The 27,605-nt window shown below is 34.3% G+C and overlaps 3 protein-coding genes across 4 annotated transcripts; 2 read left to right on the top strand and 1 right to left on the bottom strand.

The window, feature by feature from the left end:
• The first annotated feature begins 43 nt into the window (after positions 1-43).
• LOC149899510 (mitochondrial pyruvate carrier 2-like) lies at positions 44-3,973 on the top strand. 2 transcript variants are annotated; one of them, XM_090113918.1, is made up of 3 exons: positions 44-230; positions 317-357; positions 3,650-3,973. In XM_090113918.1, exons 1-3 carry the CDS (start codon positions 146-148, stop codon positions 3,875-3,877), a joined length of 354 nt encoding a protein of 117 aa, XP_089970044.1. In that variant the 5' UTR covers positions 44-145; the 3' UTR covers positions 3,878-3,973. The 2 variants fall into 2 exon arrangements, with proteins under 2 accessions (XP_089970044.1, XP_089970043.1); XM_090113917.1 differs by lacking the exon at positions 3,650-3,973 and adding an exon at positions 1,273-1,662.
• Positions 3,974-7,220: 3,247 nt separating this feature from the next.
• Positions 7,221-9,895, top strand: LOC149899509 (mitochondrial pyruvate carrier 2-like). Its single transcript, XM_090114071.1, has 3 exons — positions 7,221-7,305; positions 9,401-9,441; positions 9,674-9,895. Exons 1-3 carry the CDS (start codon positions 7,221-7,223, stop codon positions 9,893-9,895), a joined length of 348 nt encoding a protein of 115 aa, XP_089970197.1.
• A 136-nt stretch (positions 9,896-10,031) lies between these two features.
• sip1 (septin interacting protein 1) lies at positions 10,032-23,677 on the bottom strand. The gene is made up of 12 exons (XM_090113578.1): positions 23,438-23,677; positions 22,648-22,791; positions 21,889-22,085; positions 17,174-17,293; positions 16,471-16,640; positions 15,367-15,550; positions 14,245-14,448; positions 13,491-13,708; positions 12,786-12,982; positions 11,519-11,737; positions 10,993-11,156; positions 10,032-10,558 (listed from the first exon to the last, which is right to left on the bottom strand). The coding sequence occupies exons 1-12, from the start codon at positions 23,541-23,543 to the stop codon at positions 10,157-10,159; spliced, it is 2,325 nt and encodes a 774-aa protein (XP_089969704.1). The 5' UTR covers positions 23,544-23,677; the 3' UTR covers positions 10,032-10,156.
• Positions 23,678-27,605: the final 3,928 nt, after the last annotated feature.

The raw sequence follows: 27,605 nt of genomic DNA, 5'->3' as shown, positions 1-27,605 counted from the left end.
GTGTAATTGTGATAACGATTTTGACGTTTGACAAATTAATAGATAGGGTCTCGTCGGGATAGGCGACAGGTTTACCACGGCCAACTAAAATTAATAAATTTTATTAATTTCAATAAGAAAATTAATAACATAAATCACTATAAAAATGTCGAAAGCATACAAGGCCGTTGTTTTATTGGCAGACAGATTCGTACCTCAAACATTACGTCCACTATGGGAACATGAAGCAGGTATTACATTTACTATTTAAATATTTTCCATAATCGTCACTATATTAAATAAATAATTTATTAATTACAAATCTTTATTATTGTAGGTCCAAAAACAATATTTTTCTGGGCTCCAGCCTTTAAATGGGTAAGTGTTTCTTATCGATAACATATTTTCAAGGTTACCATATTGTGCGACATTGTAAAGGGCGATTTATTCAAATGCGTAATTTTAATCATTATACAATTTTAAAACCCTTTAAATTTAATTCTTTATGTGTCTATTAGTAGGTCAAACCAATAATTTTCATATCAACAGTACAGTAGTAATAACACAATTATTTGAATTTATAATAATATCCAATTGTTATAAAATACAGAAGGGCCACTGAATATTAGTGTTGCAAGTTGCAACTGAGGATGGAGTCAAATAAATGTTTCTTGATTCTTCCCTTCAAAATCCATAATATAATTACTGGCAAATAATTGATAATGCTATTGAGGCATGTCCAAATGTGTATCATGCATGCAACAAAAATTTTTTGATCACCATTCATTTGTTAACCCACAGGTCACTTCAAAGATATCATCATTGCATTTACATGGTGATAAAAACCAATGCCAGAGTTGCACCATCACCACCTATTAACACTTTCAAATTGCAACACTATTAAACATAACATAAACAAGCTGATATTTACTCATTAGGAAACAAATAAAATCATATTCTGCTTGTTGAGGTCATAATTGTTGAGTCTCATTATGGGAAGGTAGACCATCAAGCATCTTAGGTTTACACCCTTCTCATTACTATTTCTGATCATTCAAAGGCCGGCATAGCACCTGTAACTCTACCAGTGCTACAAGTATTTACAGTGCTGACTACTTAACATCAGGTAGCCCTGCCCTTTTACTTGATCTGTCAAACTACTAATACACATCTTTATTTTTAAAAGAATCAAGTTAAAATCACATTAAATACAAATATTTGCCAGTATATACTAATAAGTGGTACCATCGGCTCACAATCACAATATATCTCATCACATTTAACACATTTCAGGGTTTGGTGTTGGCCGGTTTGGGAGACTTACAGCGCCCTGTCGAGACCCTATCCATTCCACAATCAGCATCGCTAGCCGCCACTGGGATCATATGGTCACGTTACTCGCTCGTCATCATACCGAAAAACTATAGTCTATTTGCGGTTAACGTGTTTGTAGCGATGACAAGTCTCTACCAAATTGGTAGAGCGTATAAATACGAACAAGCTAAGAAAGCGGGCAAATGATTTTTCATACGATTAACAGGGATTTCATTCACATTTGATGTAGGACTATTCATAGGTCAATTGATAAAATTTGTTCTTGTCTTTAACTTTAACGCACCTAAATTATATAAAACTTAGAAACAGTAGTTTCCAAAATAGATTCTATAATTAGTACATGTTTTTTTTTAAAAATCATTGTATGCTAAATTAAGGACAAGTTAAAATAACTCCATTGAAACATTAAATAGTTCTATATCAAACATTCATTGTACAAATTATTAGTAGGGGTCAATCTCAGATAGGTAATTTATTTTTGAATAAGCTCAAAGGGTTAACGTAGTTGCATTTCATCATAAGGTATTAAGTTTATAAATGTATAGAGCTCTCATGTGCAGAATATATATAGAAATAAGGTAACGGTGCTCGAAAATGTATTTTAAATCTTCGACAATCTGTGATAGAAACCGATACGTAACGACTATGTATAGAGCATTATTTAGGTAATAAATATAAAAAATGTTGTGTGGTTTTATGAAACCACGGTAAAAGTGAAACTGTTCGAACGGTTCCGAACACTGCTTTGTGTAGCGCATGTCGCGTGACGGTCGGCTGCCGAGTAGGTATACCTACTCGGCAGCCGCGATACACGCGACATCCCGTCCGATTAGGGCCCTTCTGGCCTCCTCCACTCAAGCGACAGCTCAAGCCGAGGTTCGTGGTCCCCGTCAAGGGGGGACGCCCTTGTGCATGTCGCTACCAGGGTGAACCTTCAGTTCACCCCCGCGTCCGCGTTAAAATGTAGAAGCCCTTCTGGCTAACATTGAGAGACACCACACAAAAAAAAACACGCGACATGCGCTACACAGACCAAAAAGTGTGAGACGATCGCGATGTAATAAAAGTTTCACTTTTAAAAAAAATATGTATGGATATAATAGGTATAATATACATAGGACATTCATGTTTCGATATGCCACGCACAAACTGTTTATTTAAATTTGTTTTAATTGAGTATAATTTAAAGTATTAAAAAAACTTATTAAATGTTGTTAACTATAAAGATAAAAAGTATTTTAATTTTTAAAACAAATAAAGTAGACCGTACGTATAACCTTTAAAGCGGTAACATTTTTTAATTATTATTTATTAATTATTACGAATTATTTTAAATAATGCTCTATAAATCATGAAATTGTATCAATTAAAAATCATGTTAAATAAAGCGATACGAAAAAGATGACTATTTTTGTAACACCTTTTTATGGTTAGAAAATATATTTTTCTATTGCAATATTTTCTTTTCTTTCTTATCCATTATTTTTTATGCATGTGCTATGTACATGAAACGGCACGCCTGTATCATGGATTCAAATATTTGCATGTGGCTTAGCATACATAATATAATATACTGATTACTGACGTAGACGCGGTATATGCGAACATGCCAGAACAAACTATCAATTAAAATTTGAAGCCCTAAAGTCGTTCCGCATGGCGCGTTATCTCTTAAACATTCTACACACACACACACACACAAACATTAAACATAGTAACGTATACATTCAAGTTCTCCATAGTGAGACAAAGATAGAATTAAACTATTAGCCAAAAAACAATAAGAAACGTGATCGACTAAACGCAACCCGGCTAATTAGCTGCCTTCAGACGGAACATGTTTTACGCGTATGCCGCTTCTACCTCAGTTAATATTTGTATTATAAGGCAAGTGGAAAATTCGTTAAGTTACAAATAGGTATGTGTATGATAGTATATTATCATTGAAATACAGAAATCATGTGACTTGTTATGCAAACAAACGTTTATTGATGTTTGAATTGCTCTATGTACTTAGATAATATAAATTAGTGATCTTAATCTAGATAACACACACCCGCGTCTCCTACAACCGATGGTTTGATATACAAAGTTCATTTTATTTAAATTTTAAATCATACTCATATATTTTTTATGAAATTAACTAGCATGTATTTATTGATTATGTATTCAATAATTGTCTTTAGATTGTAAATAACAAGATAATTTTCCCATCCCATCACAATAGTACTTACAGCCACAATATACTTAGACTAGATAGTTCGAAAATGTAAGGTTGTGTTAACACCTTAGAGTTAACAATTTTACTAGCTTTAAAAGTATCCACCATTTTCAGGCTCTAGTTGCAGCATCGTTAGATGAATACCGCAGACCGCTAGATACAGTATCACCAACACAATCAGCTACATTAGCGGCCACAGGATTGATCTGGACCAGATATTGCTTGGTTATTCGTCCGATTAATTACGCTCTGTCACTGTGTAATTTTTCGCTAGGTGTCGCTAATGCCGTGCAGTGCTACCGCGCGTTTAGCTATCAGAGAAGTTTGGAAAAGAAGGAATAACCGACTTTTGGATAATACATACAAGGGAAAATAGCGATAAAGTTCACTTCTCTAAATTATATTTTTAAAACACTGTTTTCTATGTTATCAACACAAGTTTGTTATATTCTTCCTTTTTTTGTTATAATTCGAATTTACTCCTAGGTCATGTTCAATATCTATATTTTATCTTTATATGTACTATGTAAGTACTTACAATTATTAATAATCAGCACTTATTATAGAGCACAAAATATCATTACAACTAGGTAAGTGAAAACTTTTATACCTACTTAACTACTTAGGTACCTACCTAGTTAAAATAAAAGTTAAGATGCACAAATTTTTTTATATGTACTTCTTTATAATAACATAACTAACTAACTAAATACCTAACTACTTAGTTATATTTTTAGAACATAATATCTAAGTAGTAAGTAAGTAGTAACTTTATCATATTTTTTTTCAGAATCTCTAAATTGTTAAAATATTTGTTTCTTTATATTAGCTTAGATTAGATAACGTTTTTATTCCGTTGTTACTGTGCACACTGTGTTTGTATTTGTGCGTATCATTATAACCAATGCACACTCCAATATTCATTCCGTTTTATTACTTTAGAACAGTATTTAAATTAGCATTTACATACATAATGATATGCGGGTTTACGTGCAGTATTTGTCCTTTTAACAATACACAGATCATACAAGGAACAACATGTACTTATTATTAAAATAAGAAATAGTTTCTACTTCCTATAAATATGCAACATTAGCTATACGGCTATACTATTTGTTTATTTTAAAATTTAAAGTTTTTTTGCACGCCTCATAAGCGAAGCGTTGAGGTGGGTACTACTGTCACTTCGCGCAAAACATCTGATTTTTCAAACTTAACCCTTAAATTGATTTCGTCCGTTTTAAAGGACATAGTATTTACACACATGCTGGCGCTGTTATAGCAGACCTAAGCTTTGCTAATCCATTTATTGGGAAGGTACTAGCTATGTCCTTCGCGTACATGCAGGTTTTTTTACCAAAGCGAAGTACAGTCGCGAATGGTGACCATTTGAAAATTGCAAAAAACGGATCTCTTGACTCTCCTGATAAAATTGATAATAACTGTAAGTATTTTGGCTATTTTGCTTATAATGTTATATTATTAGTTAGAATACGATTGTAAGTATAGTATTTTGACATAATTTTTACATATTTTACAATATTTGGAATACAAATCTTAGTTTATATACGATGTCCCATAAAACGGACGTTGACAACTTGGAGTATATACTAGGGTATTCTTCACATGTCCTATGTAACGGACGTTGCCAATAAGGCCATCCATTTTCAACGTCATCATTTTGATATATTTTTCTCTATTTTTAATATGTTTTAGAGGAGCATGACTTGGCAATCAATAAAAAATTCCCTACCTATCTCTGGCGGAAGCTGAAGAGTCTGGCGTTGAGTTGAGATGACGATTTTGAAGGAAATGTAGACCTACGGGAGTGATTTCACTATGATAACAGTGTCAATCATTTACCCCCAGCACCATACCTTCGGAATTATACGACATATTGATTTGAGACACAATGAAGACCCAAAAAGTCAGAATTTTTACCATCAACAAAATATTATTGCTGCAGAATTACAGCCATTACATGCGGTGCGAGATGAATCTTCCCTACTTCTCAGTAGTTCTTCTGCCACAGCATGATGTTACTTACCAGAAATACCACCCAATGTTGAAAAATTAAAATAATAATACCTTACAAATTAAAAAACTGGCAGAAAATGGATATAATATATGCCAAAGAACCCAAAAAAAAGCGATTTAAATTTCCTGTTTGTTTTGGTACTTCAGGCATGGTATACGACTTCTTTGCATACGATGAAGCAAACACATTTCAATCTGTACAATATAAGGAATGGGAAGAGGACTTTCTTGGTGTATTAGATAAGTTCTCAGGCTATGTAATACTATTTATATTCCAATTCTTAGCATATTCTTAGGCTGTGATTTTTGGTAGTGTCGTTTTTTAAAATCCATTATTTTTAACGATATCGTTAAAGTTTTAACCAACATTTTAAGACAGATGTTTGAAAAGCTTATTCTAGATCGTCCATAATTATAATTTGATAATAATTTTGAATTACAGAGTTGAAAATGTGCATTGTATTCATGTACCACGGTTGCAGGAATAATGTGCAATGTCCGTTATATGTGACGGTTCGAACATGTACATATAATTGGCAGTGTCCGTTTTATGTGACATAGTGAAAACAATAGAAAAAATTAAAATTTTTAATTTTTTTTTTCATTTTCCTCTTTTCTATCCTAATTCCAACACATCCTCCAAATTTGGACATAATAAACACAAGTTATCTAGGGGTGACAATTTAAGGGTTAAAATGTCTTTATGTATCATACATTGCACTTGTAAGATAATACATACACACACATATTAAGAAAAAACACTATTTTTAACGTTCATGATATTTTTGATGTCATTTTTGTTATGTAAACTAGTTAAAAAACAGTTTAAAAAAGTTCTGTCTTGGACGTCCGTGTGTCTGTATGTGCGGATCCTTTTTCTTGTTAACACGATAGCGACCGAAATACTTTACTAATCGAGTCTTTTTTTTTCTCTTACGCTTGAGTATGCTCAGGAATAGAACCCTTTCATTTTTCAGGGTCTGATTCGATGTGGTTTAATTGTTATTAAATAAACAAAAATAATAATTAATAAATATTTATAAAAAATTATGAGGCGTGCACTTTTGGATTTTCCAAATATTATTTTAAACTAGGGCTAATATAGGGCTAGGTAGGTATACCTAACACTAACGTACTACACTTTCAACAACAAATTGAGTACTTATATTCTAAGCTCCACTAAAATGTGTATATGTGCCATACGATATCGAACAAACAAATTAATAAAGCATAAATTAAGTCATTGTTATACCAAAGTTGTTTTTTACGTGTTTTTTACCAAGTGTACCTAATTACTTGCCATATTTCATTTAGTCATTATATTAATTGTATGTTATCCGATATTTTGTATCCGTATGTTATAATCATTTTTAAAAATAAATCTTTTTTCATTATTTTCATTCTTTTTTTTTATTTTCCTCCATGATTTCTCTCCTTCTTTTGTGATCATAATAAAAAGCTATAAAAAGAAAATACCTTGAAAATACTATGTCAGCTAACGACTGACAAATGGTTTAAATGATTAATGCAAATATTTGAGTAGTTTTTAAATAAAATAAATGATCCAGACCTTCCAGACGATATTTATAACTTAATTATTTGTTCATGAATGAAACTGGATCACACTATAAAATAATTTGTGTTCAAAATGTCGAAAATATACAAAGGTATTATTTCAGTGGCAGACAGATTTATACCGCAACCGCTTCGCCCATTATGGGAACATCCAGCAGGTCTGTACTTTGAATAAAAATTTTTGAAATAAGAAAATCTAAAAACTTGGGGAAATTACATTGTGGAAATTTTAAATATCACTTGGCGCGAACTTGGCACTAATCTACTTTTTTTTGCTACTACTAATAAATGCACTGTAGATAAGAGGAATCGTAATATAAAGTTAAAAGTGTCCAGCTATAAGCAGCAAATAATAGTTCAAAATTTCTTGCTAGGTACAGATTCAAACCAGTGCAAGTGCCCGAGTACTTATTTTAAATAAAACGGTCGCTACCGTAACGCCACCCTTATTTAAATTAAACGAGTCAAACAATCACTAACTTCGCAATTTACTCCATTGAAATGTTACATTTTTTAGGCCTAACCTTGCATTTTTTAGAGGACGCAATTTTATGTTTTTGATGGGGGGGTCAGTGAGTAGCTAAAACCAAGTTTGTGGGGTCGCCACCCTTGTCCCACGGCCGCCATCTTGAAAATTGCGGTTGATATGGTTTTTACGATATATCTCTTAAACTATTTATCTGATAAAAAAAAATTTAGCATTATTTGTTGCAAATTAAATTTTCTACAACTTTTGTCCGGTAACTTTTTGTCGTAGAACTATAAATAAAAAAGTTATAAGCGAAAACGTTCAGAAATTAGAGCTTTTTATATTTCTCAATAAAACTTTTTTTTATCATTTTACGAAGAAATGATATCAGACCATTTTTGTAGATTGTTTTTCGAGGAACAACTTTTATATACAACATTTTTTCATTACGTCAATAGCTAAGGTTTTACAGCGCTCTGAAGTGAGTACTATTTTTCAGTACTCCTAACTATACATATAATGGCTATTGGCTCTTTTCCCAGACTCCAGAACAATGGAAGCACACTGCAGAACATTTCAGCCCTGCTTTTCGACGTAAAAAAAAACGCGCAGTTCAGTCAATAATTAATTATTAATAACTAGCGGTCCGCCCCGGCTTCGCCCGTGGTACATATTTACGTTTTCTCTACATAAGAACCATCCTCGTACTTCAAGGAATATAATAGAAAAGAATTATCGAAATCGGTTCAGCCGTTCACACGTGATGCCGTGACAACGCGAAACGGGTGCGGACCCGCCGCCTTTTTATAGCTCCCGCCGCGAAGCGCGTCGAACGCGGCAACTGATACACAAAAATAATCCTTATGGCATGATTCTGTATTCACGCGCGATGACTTATAGGGTATTTTATGTATAACTTTGGTGTTTCTACACCGATTTACATGATTCTTTTACTATAACCTGCCCAGGAGTATGAACAATAATTGTGCCAAATTTCGTTAAAATCCGTCGTGTAGTTTTTGTTTCTATAACGAATATACAGACAGACAGACAGACAGACAGACAAAAATTTTACTGATTGCATTTTTGGCATCAGTAGCGATCCCTTATCACCCCTTCATAGTTTTTTTTTAAATATATTTCATGTACAGAATTGGCCTCTCTACAGATTTATTATAAGTATAGATATTGCAAAATTAATTATTAATTATTAAAAATATTAAAAACAATTACTGATGACAATTAATTATTATTAGTACACACATAATATATGTATACTGTATAGTTAAGAGTACTGAAAAATAGTACTCACTTCGGAGCGCTGTAAAATCTTAGCTATTTACTTAATGAAAAAATGTTGTATATAAAAGTTGTTCCTCAAAAAACAATCTGCAATAATGGTCTGATATCATTTCTTCGTAAAATGATAAAAAAAAGTTTTATTGAAAAATATAAATATCTCTAATTTCTGAACATTTTCGCTTATAACTTTTTTATTTAAATAGTTCTACGACAAAAAGTTACTGGACCAAAGTTGTAGAAAATTTAATTTGCAACAAACAATGTTAACAATTTTTTTTATCAAATAAATAGTTAAAGAGATATATCGTAAAAACCATATCAACCGCAATTTTCAAGATGGCGGCCGTGGGACAAGGGTGGCGACCCCACAAACTTGGTGATAGCTTCACACTGAACCCCCCTACACATCAAAAAAATAAAATTGCGTCCTCTAAAAAATGCAACCCCAAATGTAACTTTTCAATGGAATAATTCTTTTTTAGGACCAAAGACAATATTTTTCTGGGCACCAGCTTTTAAATGGGTAGGTAATTAAAAGCCTTATGTTTTCAACTATTTTTTGTATTTCAAGTAGTTGTTAACATATTTTGACCACCAATTATAACTGAATGCATTAGAATAAGACATTGCGTTATACACAATTACATATTCTATTGCACCTAAATCGCAGTACTTTCGAAAGTATGTATAGATTGTCCATCGAATGCAGACAAATTTGACATCTATTGAGAATAACCATAAAATTCATTTTCCAGGGTTTGGTAATAGCTGGATTGGGCGACGTCACTAGGCCACCAGAATCCTTGTCAATACCACAATGCGTTTCCCTTTCAATTTCAAGTTTTATATGGTCAAGGTACTCTTTAGTGATAAAACCGAAGAATTACAGCCTTTTTACTGTCAATTTATTTGTGGCTACTATTAATATGTATCAGTTAGGACGAGCGTATCGTTACCAACATTCTTTAAAGAAGTGAAGTGGGTTCGAATCCCGCATCGTGATCGAATTTTTTCTGTTATTTAGAAATTTGTAAGTGCGTTTTGAAATTATTTTCTGAAAAGAGAGTGTATAGTGTGCTTTTTAATAAATAAAAGACATCCAATGACATCAATACACATTTATTTCTCAACTATTTTTAAAGATCGTACGAAATTGATGCCTTTTTCGGCCCTAGGATATTAGAGAAGTTTTTCTGGATGGTAAAGACATCTAATAACATCAATTATTTCTAACACATTTATTCCTCAACCATTCTCAATAGTTTCTCCATGCTGACCGGCGCGAAATTCCTGCCATTATCATCAGAATACATGATTATCGTCCTAATAACATAGCACTGCATATCTCCGATCTTATAAATTGGCCTTCCTTCTCTTGTTTTTCCGGGGATTGGTACAAAAGTGATGCCTTTTTCCATACATCTGGATTCCAAAAGTTCCGAAAAACTTTTCGGCGTATTGGTCGATAGAGCGTCTGGTATTATGATGGAAGGTTCTGGTTTGTTTTCTGGCATTGTGAACCTTGGGGGTGGGGGTGGTTCTATGGGATCTATGTCTGTGCTTCTGTTCATCATGTCAAGGGCTTTACGGAATGCGTCACGCACAACTGGCTCTTTGAGTACTTCGGCCGGGAACATTTTCTGGAATATGTTTACGTTAATTAGTTTGATTGTAATATTGAACAGATTGAAACACTCTGTGTTTAACGATTTGTCATGGTTGGAAAGTTAAAATTGAAATGATAAGAAATGATATTAGAATAAAAAGAGTTTAAACTAGAGATTTGTGTAAATCCTGATATAAATAGTGTCTTTAATGTAGTGAAAGTGTAACTTGAAGGTATTTGATTGTTACATAAACGGGTTATGTACCTTGTATGTCATCAATTTAAGTAAAGGATTGCAGTCGTAGTCGGTGTTCAGTGCGGCAACACCGCCGTGTGACGTCACCACTCACCTTGAAGTCCGTGTACGAGGCGAGCACGGTCGCGTGCGGCGGCGCGGTGTTCAGCCACGCGGCCAGCGCCCCCAGCCAGCGCGGCAACAGCGCACTGCCGTGTGACGTCACCACTCACCTTGAAGTCCGTGTACGAGGCGAGCACGGTCGCGTGCGGCGGCGCGGTGTTCAGCCACGCGGCCAGCGCCCCCAGCCAGCGCGGCAACAGCGCACGGCCCGCTAGTGCTGCTATAGTTGGTGCTCCCACTAAGTCCACCCATTGGACGCACCAGAGCCAAGCGGCTGGAACAGTAACGAAATAACATGTAATATGGCCACCGAAAAAATAGTCCATCGCTACAATCTGCATAATGTTTGCTATACGCACGCACTTGGCTGCGCAGCTGTGTGTATGGAAACAGTGTGACAAGTTGATATGTATTACCGTAAAAAAATTATTTCAATTTAAATTTTGGAAAGTGTTTGTGGAAATTACCAATATTCAATTACAAATTTCATTTAATCAAAATAACAAATTTTAAGTTAACATAAAAATGAATTATAATTATTTTTGCATCAAGTCTGAAAATTTTTAGACATAGCTAAAAACGGCTTAACTGACGTATCTATAAGCCAAGTGACTTGTAACCCAACAAAACACTCACTATTCTCCCTCCCCACGAGCTCCAGCGGCGCGTGTTGCAAGCAGTGCTCCAGCTTGGGCACTATGTGGTGGTGCAGCATCATGGTGAGCGCGGAGCCCCACGCCTGCTGCCACGCGGCCAGTAGCGGCTTGGCAGACGCGTCTGCTGGGTGCCAGGCGGCTAGAGCGCTGGCCAGCCGCGATCGGATTAACGGGTACACGCTGGCGCTTAACGCTTCACCTGTAGAATATTATGTGTTTAAGTCATTGAGATATACATATGGAGACGACACCGCCTACATCAATTATGTTCCGCTCAGCATAAGCCATATGGCTTAACTGCACGCTCATTTTTTATTTGTTTTAAAGTGAAACGCATCAAATATGCCTTCGTGTGTGTTACGATATTGCACAAATAATACAAATAATACGGAAAAGTGCAAAGGAATAACTTTTCATCGGTAAGTACCTAACTATATAATAATTTTTAAAACTTAGTTAGAGCAAAAAAATGGCGCACAGATTTTGTTCGTGGTGTCTCCTCCATACGTAGTAATATTATCTCAATGGTTTAAGTTTAATTCGTTATGATTATTGTACCTCGTGAAAAAATATACATAAACTTTTTACCACTATTTTAGTTTGGCGGCCACTTTTGGACATATTATATTTTTATGCATTATTTTAAATGACAGATAAGCTAAATAGAACATATTCAGAAGGTGTTTAGCACATGACACTATGCACCTAGATTAATAATATGTAATGGTTGCTCGACTACAAGCGAACTGGCTGATAACATTTGCCGGATTATATGCATGTACTTGGCGGCGCAGCGAGTTGTATGCATGTAGTGAGATGTGAGTTATGTATTTGTGCGTTGTCTGTGCGTATGACATAGGTTAGACGTTCAGTCTGGCGTCAGTTCAGTCCATCAGTCTGCTCAGAATGACGGGAGAATTATCGTCTAACCGGTTGACTGACGGACTGATGGTTCAGAATGACAAAAATACCGTAATAATAACCGTGTTTTTCATCCATCATTCTGGTATCAGTCTAAGCCGGATGAAACTGATGGACTGAACTGACGCCAGACTGAGCGTGTAACCTATGAATATGGGTGTGCGTGTATGCGTACATTGTGTGCGTATTATTAGCCGCGGCGTGACGCACTTGTTCACGCAGCGAGTTGTATGCATGTAGCGAGATGTGAGTTATGTATTTGTGCGTTGTCTGTGCGTATATGCATGTGCGTGTGTGTGCGCGTGTGTGTGTGTATGTGCACTGACCGGCGAGCGGGTGCCACGGCAGCACCCACTCGTGCAGCGGCTGCGTGTCGCTGGTGGGGTCCCACGCGTGCACGGCGGACAGCAGCCGCGGCGTGACGCACTTGTGCACGCAGCCCGCCACCACCCAGCCCCCGCACGCGTCCGCCCACGCCTCGAACACGCGCAGCATCGGTTCCGGCACGCGAGGGTTCCACACTCTGTGAGTGCATAATTCACGTCATCAAGAAAACAATACAAAAATTTCAACAAATTGCAATATCTCTTCACAGTAACGATAGCGAAGTATATAGTTATATAACGATAATAAAGTTTAAACCCAGACTACAAAATCGTCGGTTTACTTAAGTACAGAGGTTTAAACTTGTCATATATTTATTATTACATAAATCAATAACCTTTACAGGATAAACCCAATATAATTCTATACAAATACACTACTTATAACTTAAACAAATTAACTTACAATCTACGAAAATATTGTCCTTGTCTGTCTATAGTTTAACGCTAAAACATGTTTTGTAATAAAACTTTAGACTTTGATTTTAATAAGTTTTAAACCAGGTTTTTAATAGGTTTTAAACCAGGTTTGCAATAAGACGGATAAAGTATACCCACAAATAAAAATAGGTTTAAAAGAATTAGTAACAAGAATTTCACATCATTTTTTCTTTAATACAAAAATTGCAATATCATCCAAATACTTACTCAGCAGCCGTAGTGATTTTCGGCAAGAAGTGTTGCCACAATAGCATAGTATACGAATCCTCTTTAAGCACCAGTTTCCACTTGAGGAATGTATCAACATATTCCGTGGGATATCTCAGCGGATCCCACTTGGCTAACAAACAACTGAATAGTGGGTTCACTACGTGTGCCCCTATCGTACCTAGATTAAACAATTCGTATTCCACCGGTGATTTTTCCTGGAAAATATAGTATTTTATAGAACTTGGCTGAATAAAAAAAATGTTGTGTGGTTTTATGAAACCACGGTAAAAGTGAAACTTAGGCACAAAATTATCGTATTTGTACGATAATTATCATACGGTTCCGAACACTGCTTTATACCTACTCGGCAGCCGACCGTCACGCGACATGCGCTACACAGACCAAAAAGTTTGAGACGATGTAATAAAAGTTTCACTTTAATTAATTTAATATTTAGTTTTATTTTCAAATGCTTTATGAATGATAATTTTTTAAAGAATAGAAAAAATCCATCTCGAGGCGAGATTCGAACCCGCCTCTTTTTGCCTTATCGGAAGAATAAAAGTGATGTAAATTGAATAACTTGTGCCGATTTTAATTGATTTAAAGAGAATAGTCGAATTTTAAACTATTATTGAACTTGGCGATATAAAAATATATTGTGTCAATTTCGAGCTAACAAAATTGTATAAAGTCCAAAAATTAAAAAAAAAAAAGGTTCGTCACCTGAGACTACGAATTCCAAACTCACCTTAGTTTCAACCAAAGTCTCGTACGCCGTCTCCAAAGAGATATCAGGCCTATTTAACCTTTCGACACTATTTAATACCCATTGCAATTTATCGATCACTATATCTTGCTCTTGGATAAGTTGATTGAATAGTTCAACTTCTCGCTGCAACTCGACCATCTGATCACCTGTCCGCTGCAGTGACCGTGCATTGTCGATTATTTCCTGTGAAATTTAAACATATATTAAAAATGTTGTGTGGTTTTATGAAACCACGGTAAAAGTGAAACTGTTCGAACGGTTCCGAACACTGCTTTGTGTAGCGCATGTCGCGTGACGGTCGGCTGCCGAGAAGGTATACCTACTCGGCAGCCGCGATACACGCGACATGCGCTACACAGACCAAAAAGTTTGAGACGATGTAATAAAAGTTTCACTTTAAAAAACACGCTAAACATTAACAAGCTTGAGGTAAACATTTATTACTCGTCCTTCAAGACGGAATTTTATTACAATTAATATTTATAATGTACTAGCTGACTAAATAGACGTTGTCCTGCTTTAGCGCGAATTGTCAAACCCGTTAAGTTTTCTCATTTATTTTAATTTTAATTTGTAAAAAAAATGTTAAGTTTTTCTTTATGATCTGTATAGTTTTTCTATATACACATATTAACATCATTCTCCTGAAAACCATACACACCAAAATAAGAATTATCGAAATCGGTCCAGCCGTTCACGTGTGATGCTGTGACCAAGTGAAATAAGGATTCAAATTTATATATAATAGCGCATCAAAAGCGCTTCTCAAAGCTTAGTTGAATATATTGAAATTGAGTTTTTTAGTCCTTCGAGCCGGATCTGGAACGGGAACTATACGGGGATTTCTTTGACTACGCAGGCGAATCCGCGATCGGTAAGCTATTCAGTAATATAAAGAAACAATTGTATTAAATATTTATCATAATTATTGTTACATAGGTAAGGTATCCAATTAAAATTTGTAAATTTGCATGCTGTGTCCAGAAGGTTATAAATCAACTGCATGATAGTACATAATTAATAGAATAAATCACAAACATTTGTAACCAGTTTCGTAGACCAATAAAAAAAAAATTGTACTGGTCCTTCGAGCCATCTTACCTGTTCACAGTTTTCGACGGCGACTTGCAAGTTGTGTGTTAAGGCCGGTACCGCAAAGTTAGTACATTCACGCCTCGGCTCGTGCTCGTAGCGAGGCGCAGCAGCACGCAGTGCGTGGTAACCGCTTAGTACGCGTTTCTCGCGACCCGTTAGGTCTATTACCGGTACGGATGATAATTCGCTACTGTGGATGTAAATTGTAGCATTTTTTAATTTGGGTGTTAAAGTTTTATCAGTTTTTAGTATTGGGGATAGTATTGTATGTTATGTAGTATGTACGCGAGGTATTGGTGTATTATGTGGTATGTATATCTTTTACCGATACGGATAATTCGCTACTGTGGATGTAAATTGTAGCATTTGTTAATTTTGGGTATCATATATTATGTGATAGCACATAATATTGTTACCTATCGTGAGAAACGCACACCACTTTATATACATTAGTATATAATTTGTTATGTACACGCTTTTCACGACCCGTTAGGTCTATTACCGGTACCGAAGATAGTTCGCTACTGTGAACAGTAGTAGTAACATTTGTTAGTACAGTACGATTCACGAAAGATGACCACAAATGGCGGCCGTCTGCGCACGTACACTCATGAAACTGATCGCCTCCTCCTTGGTACAGTGGTTTACGCATAGAAAAAAAAATGTCTCGGTCTGGCACGACACAGAAGGCTGATCACCTTTTTGTCCCTAAAGAAAATCGATCAGTGAAACAGATGTATAATACATCTGCCCTTTACCCCACTAGGGGACATGGGACTTCACTTTTTATACAAGACATTAAATTAAAACTATATATGAATGACTTTCCATCAAAAAATTCCTTTATCATAAAAAAATTATCTATACTTAGGGATTTTAAATTCAACCAAGAAAATTTAATTCCTTACAAAATTATTTTATATATCTACCTTCAACACTAAAATAATAATCGACTAAAAATAATAATTACCACAACTAAGCACAACCAAAACGACCGTTACGTCCGAGAGCCAAACACAAAATTGTGTCAAATCCGTTCAACTCATTTTTATAACCGCCCACTCGGTTCGGGTTGCCAGTTAGGCGATTTGTTTCTAACAATATTTATACCTGCTAGCTGTATGTATCGAGGGTTTACCCTCTTGTATGACGTCGGCCGCGTCCCTGTAGAAATAACGACCCTTGTGAGATTTCTTCCAGTTGTAAGCCTTCGGTGTTGCCGCTTTTTCTTTTTCCGCCTCCTCTTTTTGACGTCGCTCCTCATCTTTTTTTATTTTCATCTAAAATAATTAATTAAAACTAAATACACGCTTCATGTCATGAAATTATTGTTTAAAATAGGTTAAAATCCAATCTAAAGGCGTCACTTAGATACTAACATACAGATAAAGCTAATAAAAGCATGTTAAAAAAGTTTCTATCACTTACGCAAAAGAAAAATGTTGTATCTTTCTACTCCACTTTGGAGGGAAAGTACTTGAAATACTGTAGATAGCAAAATTTACTGAATGGAAATATTCCTTTATTTTTAAAAAGAAATAGAACTGATAACTATTTCTGAACGGGAACGGGAATCATACCACATAGCATTCGAACATACATTCATACATTCAGCCCGAACAGATCACAAAATCATTTAAATATACAGCAGAAAAATATTATCAATTCGCTTGCAAATACATATTTTTCAATTACATAATCATGAAAAGCCATTTCTTGGCTTGACTTATACAATAATTACTTGTAAGTACTTAGTACAATACCAACAATTTTGAACAAATGCACAATTAAAAACAAAAAAATATATAATTACCGCAGCTTTCTCAGGCCCATAAGCACCAATAGCCCCCCTGCCTTTCCGCAGTGTAGCTTCGACTGGAGCCGATATACCCTGCAGATCCTTGCCAAGACCTTTACCAGGTTGGTAACCCATCTGGAAAATTAGTTCATTTGTAAATATACAGTTTAATTCTAAATGCATTCAATCTAATAATGGTTTTTTATTAAACCCTGATATTTCTAAAATAAATTCTATATAAAAGAAAGACGGGTTGCACTCCGGGAGTGCCGGCAGAAGTGAAAACTTGATTATTAACGTTCAGCATGTTTGATATTTTGGAATCCGTCTTACGCATGGAATATAAGGGCTAAAAAAAAATCCGTCTTACGCTTTTTCGATCAGGCGTGTCCTGACGCGAGTTTAAGATTTTATACCCAACGCCGCTAAAGAAGTTTTCACTTCAAAAATTGAGCCACGAGGCATTTTTGACTAGTCAACACTGCCGGCTACCAAGCCCGATAAAATAAAGGGTGAACTCTAATGGGAGCAGCATCTTCAACATAATTGAGTATTTGAATTAAATTTTTTTTTGTGATAAATGGAAAGATTATATATTAGTTTTATAACAAAACTGTTTTTATTTTTATATTTTTTGCAATAATTCAAAAGTTATTTCAAAATAAAAATTAGTCTTTGAATCCAGTACCGAAGACACGCCGACAACTCCCGAAGCGTCACCCGAGCGCGTGTGACGTCATAATGTTAGTTTTCACTCATTGCAGTTGATAGAAAATTAAATATAGTTTGAAAAACTAAACAGGATAAAAAGATAAATTCATGAAATTATTGTATTGTTACCGGGTTTTTATAAGTATACAAAATTTAAATTAAATCCGTCGGTTTATAGTGGGTCTAAATCGAATCGAAAGGAGAATTGGTTACATACAAATTACAAACATATGTTTTAAGCTGATCCTGGCGATCCTTATCAGGATAAATTTATGATATTATTGTATTGTCATCGGACCTTGATAAGTGTTCAAAATTTAAACAAAATCCGTCGGTTTTAAGTGGGTCAAAATCGAGTCGAAACTTCGAAAGGAGTCAGTTACATACAAACATACAGGTGAAGCTAATAAAAGCGTGTTAATAATAAATACATTGTTTTGATCTATTTAATTTTGTTGTCATTATTAAATTACATATTAATTATATTAATTGTTAATTATATTATTTAAATTTATATTAAAAATGGCGAACCTCAAAAGTTATCGTTTTGTACCATTATGTACGAATACTACAAAGGCAACTCCTGACAAAAATCGGTGATCATAAATATATCAACATCAAGAATATTATTCGTAACTAACTAACTAATTCGGAACCAACTAACAAATCGTATGTAAACGCTATGTACTGCAGTTAATATAGCTATAACATTATGACGTCACAACTGTGGTGACCAGTCCAGGCGTGTTTTTAGTCACGTGATTCTAACTTAAATTTCATCAATTTTTAATTGCTTATAATTAACGGAAAAAATTTTTTTTGTAAGTTATTTGCATTAAATATCAATATTATTAATAATAAAGTTTCAAAATACATAAAAAAAATCAATAATTTTTTTTTATTCAAATACTCAATTATATACAGGTAAATTAGCTTGGAGAAATTTTTGCATATGTAGTGGTGTGTATATTACTCAGATCTTAGAGCGCGTTTCCACTATATCGTTCTGGCCTATACAAAAATGTTTCGATATCCTAACATTACTATTTAATTTTATACTTATTCCTAGCAACACTTTTGTTTTCAATAAAAACAAGTTTTTATTTGAAAGAAAATGGTTTTGACTTTATAAAAAAAAATATATCATTCAATTTTACGTCCTTGAGCAAACGACAAGGCGACTACCGTGAAACAATAAAATATCGTGTCCATAATAATTTGTTTCATAATTAATATTTGACCATAATAATTACGAAACAAAACAAATAAATAAATCGTCACTTGATAGTGGAAAGTGGAAACACGCACAAAACCAGAATAAACCAGTTTACGCTGTCCGCAGGTGCCACGTGCAGTCGTTTGGTACCGTTAGAACATAAAGCACATTTCATTCAAAAATTATAATTATTATGTACGTAGTTTAATTGATAAATTTTGTATTTGTTGATTGTTGTTATTATTTGTTATTATTGTTATAATATTTGTTGAAGTGAATTACATGTCCCGCAGCCGGAGGCCCCAAATGAAAACTCAGATGTACTTAAAAACTACATTTAATAGCTAAAATGAGACTTTTACACCCATGTCTGCACGATGCAGACCGGAGTTAAAGAATGAATTTATACAGTTTAATAATTATAAAGACGTAAGCTTGGATGCTAACTAAGGGAAATCGCATCCACATTCTATTATTGCGTATTCAGTAGTTTTGTATGAAGGCAGGGCCATAACTAGTGTTTAATTTGTGTGTAAGTGTTGTAACTTTATATTGTTAATTCAATATGGCTCCAGTGTTAAAACATGGTCGAGGCAAGCCTTTGACTTCTCAAACTAAAGAATTAAACTTTAAATGTCGTTTCTTTTTCAGGTCAGTAAATTTTTCATTTTAGTAACATTGTTAATGTAAAAGTTATATGTATGTTAAATGTGCAAATATTAAAATAAAGTCTCATCTTTTTCAGAGGAGAAACACATATAGTTTAATTTAAAATCCCTTATATATACAGGGTTACTTGTAAAACACCGGCAACCTCGCAGGACAAGATAGCTAACATCATAAGTAACAACATTTGTTCTACGACTTTTGATAATTTGTTAGATTTTATTTTCATACAAAAATAAATATTCATTTAATTTTCCGTCTGAATATTATAAACTCTACGCCTCCCAAAAATTACGTAAACAAAAAGCGAACGAGAGGGGGAAGGGGGCGTCGCGTCGTCCATCCGATAATTAATAGAACATAGACTTACAAATGTAAGGAGAGTACAATAAAAGTTTAAAAAATCATTTAAAAATAATTTATTGCGTTATGCCAAAAGTCGTAGAACAAATGTTGTTACTTATGATGTTAGCTATCTTGTCCTGCGAGGTTGCTGGTGTTTTACAAGTAACCCTGTATAAAATAAAAACTAAAAATAAAATGTTGTTTTATTTTATTTGCTGACCATACACTACTACAAACGCAAAAATTTCTCCAAGCTAATTTACCTGTACGCTTATAGTCTAGCAACTGATCGCAGATATGTATAATACATATAAAAAAAAAATAACAAAATTAGGTGTTTACCATAATTTAATGTAAATTTACTGTATGCGCAAAATTCAAAATCAAAATTTAAATGTCAAAATTCTTTTTTTTTTTTTTTGTGTACCTAAATCTTAAAGTAAAACAACCTGATAATTACAGTACTAATTGTAAACTATTTTTTTTTATGAATCATCAAAAATCCATGACATTAGATTAAACATATTTGTATTTGACTTTTCTGTTATGGGTCATCTCATTGAATACAAGAAGGTAATAAATAAATTTTATCTTTAATATTAGAAGTATTTTATCTAAGCTAAAGACAATTTAACAAACGCACCTGTAACCTATGATATATAAAAAAGCTAGATACATTACCTGCTCTCTATTTTGGCAAGAAAAAACTCAGCTAAGTGCCCGAGTTTCACTTAGTCACGCACCATTCAGCGTCGTGGCTGGACGTTCTTTTTATATTTTAATCGGCAGTTGTTATTACGAAGTACATGAGTGAGACATGTATTATGTCTCGTGCGTGAGAGTGAAAGAGAGAACAACTGTATTGGTGATAATGCGTTAGTAAGTAAAAGTGAAGTCCCGTGTCCCCGTAGTGGGGTAGGGGGCAGATGCATTATTCATACATCTGTTTCACTGATCGATTTTTCTTTAGGGACAAGTAGGTGATCAGCCTTCTGTGTCCTGCCAGACCGAGACATTTTTTTTTTTTTTTTTTTTTTCGTCTCCACCGGGAATCGAACCCAGGACCCCTCGGTTCTACGCTCACGCGTCAACCACTGTACCGAGGAGGCGGTCGGTTGTTAGTAAGTAGGTATGTATTAATTACGCTGTGTTTTAGTGCAATGATGTTGGCGTATGCCGCGTCTACTAGTATAATAGAGTCATTGCCTGTAACAGCAGCTTCGCTCCAATCCCCTTAGTATGTTTCTCCCAAGTGCCCACATTGCCACCAAGGTTCGGCCAACTAAGGACAATATAACAAACGCACTTGTAACAGCAGCTTCGCTCCAATACCCTTAGTATGTTTTTCCCAAGTGCCCACATTGCCACCAAGGTTCGGGGGCCGCATGCCTTGCCCAGCGCGACGTATCCCCGCGGTTTGAATATTAGAAGTATTTTATCTAAGCTAAAGACAATTTAACAAACGCACCTGTAACAGCAGCTTCGCTCCAATACCCTTAGTATGTTTCTCCCAAGTGCCCACATTGCCACCAAGGTTCGGGGGCCGCATGCCTTGCCCAGCGCGTCGTATCCCCGCGGTTTGAATATTAGAAGTATTTTATCTAAGCTAAAGACAATTTAACAAACGCACCTGTAACAGCAGCTTCGCTCCAATACCCTTAGTATGTTTCTCCCAAGTGCCCACATTGCCACCAAGGTTCGGGGGCCGCATGCCTTGCCCAGCGCGACGTATCCCCGCGGTTTGAATATTAGAAGTATTTTATCTAAGCTAAAGACAATTTAACAAACGCACCTGTAACAGCAGCTTCGCTCCAATACCCTTAGTATGTTTCTCCCAAGTGCCCACATTGCCACCAAGGTTCGGGGGCCGCATGCCTTGTCCAGCACGACGAATCCCCGCGGTTTCACTCTCCGCAGGATTGCTTACTTCCTCATCAGAACTGTCATTGAGATTTATTTGTGATACTGATGGTTCGGCAGATTCTAGTTCTGAAATGATGAGATTATTTTATATTGTGAGTTGTGACATTATGTGTTTTATTCAAGTAATATAAGCTTCACTACATAGTATAAAACAAAGTCGCTTTCTCTGTCCCTATGTCCCTATGTACGCTTAATTCTTTAAAACTACGCAACGGATTTTAATGCGGTTTTTTTTAATAGATAGTGATTCAAGAGGAAGGTTTTAGTATATAATTTATTATGTTTTAGACAAAGCGGGCGAAGCCGCGGGCGGAAAGCTAGTTGTTTATAAATGAAAAAAAAAACAGAACTTGATTATTAACGTTCAGCATGTTTGATATTTTGGAATGGTATCCGTCTTACGCTTTTTCGATCAGGCCACGTGTCCTGACGCGAGTTTAAGATTTTATACCCAACGCTGCTAAAGAAGTTTTCACTTCAAAAAATAATCTATCACTACTCCAATTTATAATCTTAATTTATTAAATTTAATATAAATTACATTTACAAACCAAATTGCACCATTTTAAATAGAAAATTATTATAATACAATATAATATTATGATTTAAAAAATTGAACTAAAGATACCTTGTTTGTTTTCTTTCTTCTTTCCAGCCTGTTGCACTCCACCAGCAACAAAGCCGATTGGAGCGGAGAAGTCTTTCGGCTTCCTAGTTCTCTTTCTGATATTATCTTCATTGTCTTCTTCATCACTATCTTTCGCCCAGACGCCTAAAATAGGAAATATTCAATTTAAAACATTATATGTTTCTTAATGTTGTCTATATATATAAAAATGAAACCTGTTTTACTTGGTCACAGCATCACGCGTGAACGGGTGGACCGATTTTGATAATTCTTTTTTTATTATTCCTCGAAGTACGAGTAGTTCTTATGTAGAGAAAACGTAAATATGTACCACGGGCGAAGCCGGGGCAGACCGCTAGTTATAAATACAATAACTAAATAGTAGACATATAACTATAGCTTCTAAGTTTTAATGCAGGGTATAGTGAAAAGTTAAAACACTTCTCTTTAATATTGAACTGATAGTTACTTAACATTTATTGCTTGTGTCTCATCTGATAACTTACGTTAGATTGAACACAAGTAAAATACATTTTAGTTTATTTGTCATTCCCATAACAATATGCATTAAACATTGGATTGTACTGCATGTACTTATTGTTAAGAATTTGTATTTTACTAAAAGCTATAGAGGAAAACAAATTAAAATGCAATAAGTGTGTAGTAATGCTAGAATCTAGACAGAATATCAATAACATTCACAAGATAGATATTATATCATGAAGGAGTATTGTAGCTATAGATAAGTTTCACCACAATATTAAAAGGTGAACATAGATGTTATTATTACCATATATTTGCTGTTCTCTTTTATTTTTCCTACTTCTGTTCGGATTAAATTCATTGTCCAGATCGTGGTCAGTAATCTCGAAACGTATAACTTCGTCGTCTGACATTTTTTTAACTTTGATTGAGTTAAATCTTATTAATTTAAGTTCTTATTATCAATAGTTTTACTGCAGAGTGCAGATTCTAGTTTTTCAGTTTTTCAGAAGAATATCCCATCCCAGAACATTTTCAATGTTTATTCCATGGTAATGGTATAAATCAAAGAGTAAAGTAATACATATGGTATAAATATATTATATTACTCTATGAATGATACTATTTGATTTTTGAGAAAACTGACAAGTGACAACTGACAAGTGACACTGCGCACCACCCACCACCTGCGCCCAGCGAGAGCGTAGAGTTACCAGTTACCAAGAAGCTTATATTTTATACACTGGAGATTGCACTATGACCATTAACTTGTCACAAGAAAATATAACCTTGAATGACGTCAGTGTTGTTTTTTGTCTCTTTCTGTGGGTGACCACACTGGTTTGTATATTCAGGATTTTTCGAAATAGAAAAAACTCATGGTCTATAAATAATAACGACATATATTTTTAACAGTATTTATAATATTATAATTACTGGTCAACTTACAAGAATTATCACCTTTTAATTGGTAGAGAATGATAGTTTTAAAATAACGCTTGATAACTTTTAGCTACAAAGCTTGAATATTGACCGATATACATCATTAACACCTTTGTAAATAGAGGAAAGTTGTGTTTTGCATCAGATGCTGTTTACCAAATTGTAAGTTACTCAGATCTTCTTTTTAAACGCGTTGCAAAAATTTCAGCTAACTTTACAAAGTTTATATTTCAAAAAGTATTTTTTTTCTCGGTCGTAATCCTCAATAATTTTGAAACCCTTGATAGGCACATATATTTCTTTTTACTTCATTTTTTGGAAAGCTGAAATACGTAAAACAAAAAAAATATTAGGTTAAAAAGTATAAATTTCAAGCGTCTTTCCAAACTATACATAGCCAGAACGCAACCATAGGAAACTGCTCGTGTATATATTGTAATGCTGTTTTTAAGTCTGTGATTACAATATATACACGCATTTTGCGTACTGATCGCGTATACTTTGTAACGCGGATGCTTGCGTCTTCGTTCCAAACTATACACGATCAGTACGCAAATATACTACACTACTTACACTTGAACGAAATAATAAATAAACAGGTATTCATATATTTGTACAGCTATATCTATCTACTTTTATTCTCCTTGGTTATTTTTGATTCAGTAAAATATGGAATAAAAATATTATTATGTAAGCTTAGGCAAATAAATAGGTAACAGATAAGGGGTAGGTAACAGATAATGTGGGTTAGGTTAGGTTCGTGTTTTTTTTAACTACACAAAAATAGGAATAATAACTACACATAAATAGGCTTTGCGGGGCAAAGCGGGGCTCCGTCGCCTCGCAACCGTCTTCTTCTTGGTTTATTAGATTTTTACTTTTAGCACTATTGTCAATTGTAAGTAAGTCGTGTAGTATAGTCGGGAACGAAGACGCAAGCATCCACGATACAAACTATACACGATCAGTACGCAACATTCGTGTATGCATTGTAATAATAGATTTAAAAAAGACAATACAATAATATAAACGCGAGCAATGAAAAAACGCCGCGCTTACTCCGAAACACACACGATTAGTCCGTATGCGTACTGGCGCTGTATGTTTTGGAACGCTATTCTTACTTACTTCACTACAAAGTATACGCGAGTATTTGCGTACTGCTGTTGTATAGATTGGAAGAACTTTGTAAAAAAGTTATTTCCAAACTATACGTGATTAGTTTCACACGGTTGCGTGCTGGCCTTGTATAGTTTGGAAATACGCAAATTTCAATGTAAAAAAGAACAATCTTAAAACCACATGTGAGTGCAATACCGATGTCGTGTGTTGTTTCATTACTATAGTCTGTCCACTATAAGAATTGCTTTTTGACAGCTCGACGGGTGATACCAGAAGTGATGTTCAAAAGATTATCGATTGTGATACCATTTCAAATATAAATTCAAAATATTATCATAAATCGAATCAGGTACGTAAATAATAATTACAACGTAAACGTACTAATAAGATATGTAATAATAAGACCACATATCTATGCATTGTATGTTAAAACTAAACTAAACTAATATTTTATTATTTATTGGTTTCTATCTTACAATTTGGTTGCCTTTACGTTTAAATTATATAACATAATAGAAGAGTTTTTCTGTATCGGATATATTTTACAGAGTATTTCTATCGATTATTTTAATCTATCGACCCATCATTGAATAATTCTGTGTAGGCATCACTAAGTGGGCGGGACCTGTCCATGAAGTACGATAATTATTTGTATGACATTTTAACATAGACAATACAATTATACATAGGCGTGAAGCTGTCAAAAAGCAAATAATATAATGAAAAATGAAAATGAAAAATGAAAAATTATTTATTTCAGCAAAAACACAGTATGTAACAAAACAAAATTTAACAACATCATATTTTGCTGTCACTTATTATACAATATAATTATTAACTGTAGCTCCCACACTAAGAGAACTTGTGTCGTGGGAGCTGGTACGATTATAAAGAATAGATTTGCTCGTGGTACCGTAATTGTTGATTAAAAAGATTTAAAATAACTAATTTAAATATAAGATATGAATTGAGTACAACTAATGAACTAAATTTAAAAAAATAAATATAAATAAATAGATACCTAACTACTTATATCAATAAATAAAATAAGTTAAATAAGTAAATAAATTAAAGTTAAAATAATAAAATTGTATGATACATACAATATAATGTAAATAAACAATAATTTATATTAATTTAATGTAGTGAGACAAGAAGAATGGACAGAGTATAGCATAAAAATCTTTAAAATGGTGTTCTAAATATTCATCAAAATATTGTTTTAGCAATATATTCTCGTCGCTATCCGTAAAAACCCGTCATAATGGTTACCTTACTTGTTAAATTTGTTTTTTGAAGACTTGTTGAAAAATGATGAAAGTATTAGGAAAAGAACTTATTTAACATGATTGCTTAATAAAATGATGATAAATTTGACGATTTTTGCCATTAAAATGATTCTAAACAGGTAAATGCATGAGTATTGAGGAATATTATAAATAACGTAAATATACACTTGCCTGTGAAATTATAGGCCAGAATTTGGTTTCCAAACACTTCTGCCATTTTGCACAATACAATATATTCTTTATTTTTGGAAAATATTTTTTTGACACATAAGCCATATTGTCAAACCGAGAGTTGCTATAATTTGATTATGGTGACTACCCATTATCAGGGAGTGTGACTTTTTAATGATTGGCTCAGATACTTAATTTATTTAGCATAAATAATAATTGTCTCATCCAACAATGCTTCTGAATGACGTTGTTGGCAATTTATCAACAAACTCATGTACAAAAACTAACCTTTTGCACAGAATATTACAGCATACATAGTAGCCTTGGAAAAACTTCGTATTAACAGTGGCAATACCAAGGTAGGTGTGAAAGTGATAAAACACAACAACTGGGCAATATTTTCTTGTTACACGTCAAATGTTCATACCGAAATCTCCAGTGTTGCTCCAGTGTATAAGATATAAGCTTCTTGCCAGTTACCAACTTACCACAGATAACTATATAGTCAGAGACCAGTTACGGTCAAGGTAGGTTAATTATGTGGGTTAGAGTTAGAACCAGCCTATACTTAATTATTGCAATGTGCTCAATTTCTACTTAAAAAAAGGGTCAAAAACAGACCGTACGTCGTCGCGTGTTAGCCGTGGGACGTCCACTGATGGACAAAGGCCTCCCTCAAGGTTTTCCACCACGCCCGGTCACCGGCGGCCTGCATCCAGCAGCTCCCTGCCACTCGGACGGTCATCTATTCACCTTGTGGAAGACAAAGAGTATTACTACTGGGTAAAAGTATTCTTCTTCTGGGTACATCACTATTCACTACATGAATTTTCAACTTCAACATGTAATTTGACATTAAAAAGTTGACGTTGAGTGTTGACACGGTTGACAAGTTGACAAGTTGACAATCATTAAAAAATATTGAACATGGTTTCGCATTGATTACCAAAG

This window comes from Colias eurytheme, chromosome 20 (assembly GCF_061535395.1).
Source record: "Colias eurytheme isolate Ceu_HAF_F1 chromosome 20, ilColEury1 Martin Lab GWU primary, whole genome shotgun sequence".
Classification (NCBI taxonomy): domain Eukaryota; kingdom Metazoa; phylum Arthropoda; class Insecta; order Lepidoptera; family Pieridae; genus Colias; species Colias eurytheme.
The sequence above is the reverse complement of the archived record's forward strand: the minus strand, read 5'-3'. Positions and strand labels throughout refer to the sequence as shown.

What these genes read in the sequence shown, in the direction of transcription:
- LOC149899510 (XM_090113918.1), top strand. Translation starts at nt 146, where the DNA reads ATGTCGAAAGCATACAAGGCCGTTGTTTTATTGGCAGACAGATTCGTA. An exon ending in ACTATGGGAACATGAAGCAG is followed by an intron (nt 231 to 316) that starts GTATTACATTTA and finishes TTATTATTGTAG; the next exon opens with GTCCAAAAACAATATTTTTC. An exon ending in GGGCTCCAGCCTTTAAATGG is followed by an intron (nt 358 to 3,649) that starts GTAAGTGTTTCT and finishes CACCATTTTCAG; the next exon opens with GCTCTAGTTGCAGCATCGTT.
- LOC149899509 (XM_090114071.1), top strand. Translation starts at nt 7,221, where the DNA reads ATGTCGAAAATATACAAAGGTATTATTTCAGTGGCAGACAGATTTATA. An exon ending in ATTATGGGAACATCCAGCAG is followed by an intron (nt 7,306 to 9,400) that starts GTCTGTACTTTG and finishes ATTCTTTTTTAG; the next exon opens with GACCAAAGACAATATTTTTC. An exon ending in GGGCACCAGCTTTTAAATGG is followed by an intron (nt 9,442 to 9,673) that starts GTAGGTAATTAA and finishes TTCATTTTCCAG; the next exon opens with GGTTTGGTAATAGCTGGATT.
- sip1 (XM_090113578.1), bottom strand. Translation starts at nt 23,543, where the DNA reads ATGTCAGACGACGAAGTTATACGTTTCGAGATTACTGACCACGATCTG. An exon ending in GAGCGAAGCTGCTGTTACAG is followed by an intron (nt 17,294 to 21,888) that starts GTGCGTTTGTTA and finishes CTAATTTTCCAG; the next exon opens with ATGGGTTACCAACCTGGTAA. An exon ending in GCTCGTGGGGAGGGAGAATA is followed by an intron (nt 11,157 to 11,518) that starts GTGAGTGTTTTG and finishes TTACTGTTCCAG; the next exon opens with CCGCTTGGCTCTGGTGCGTC.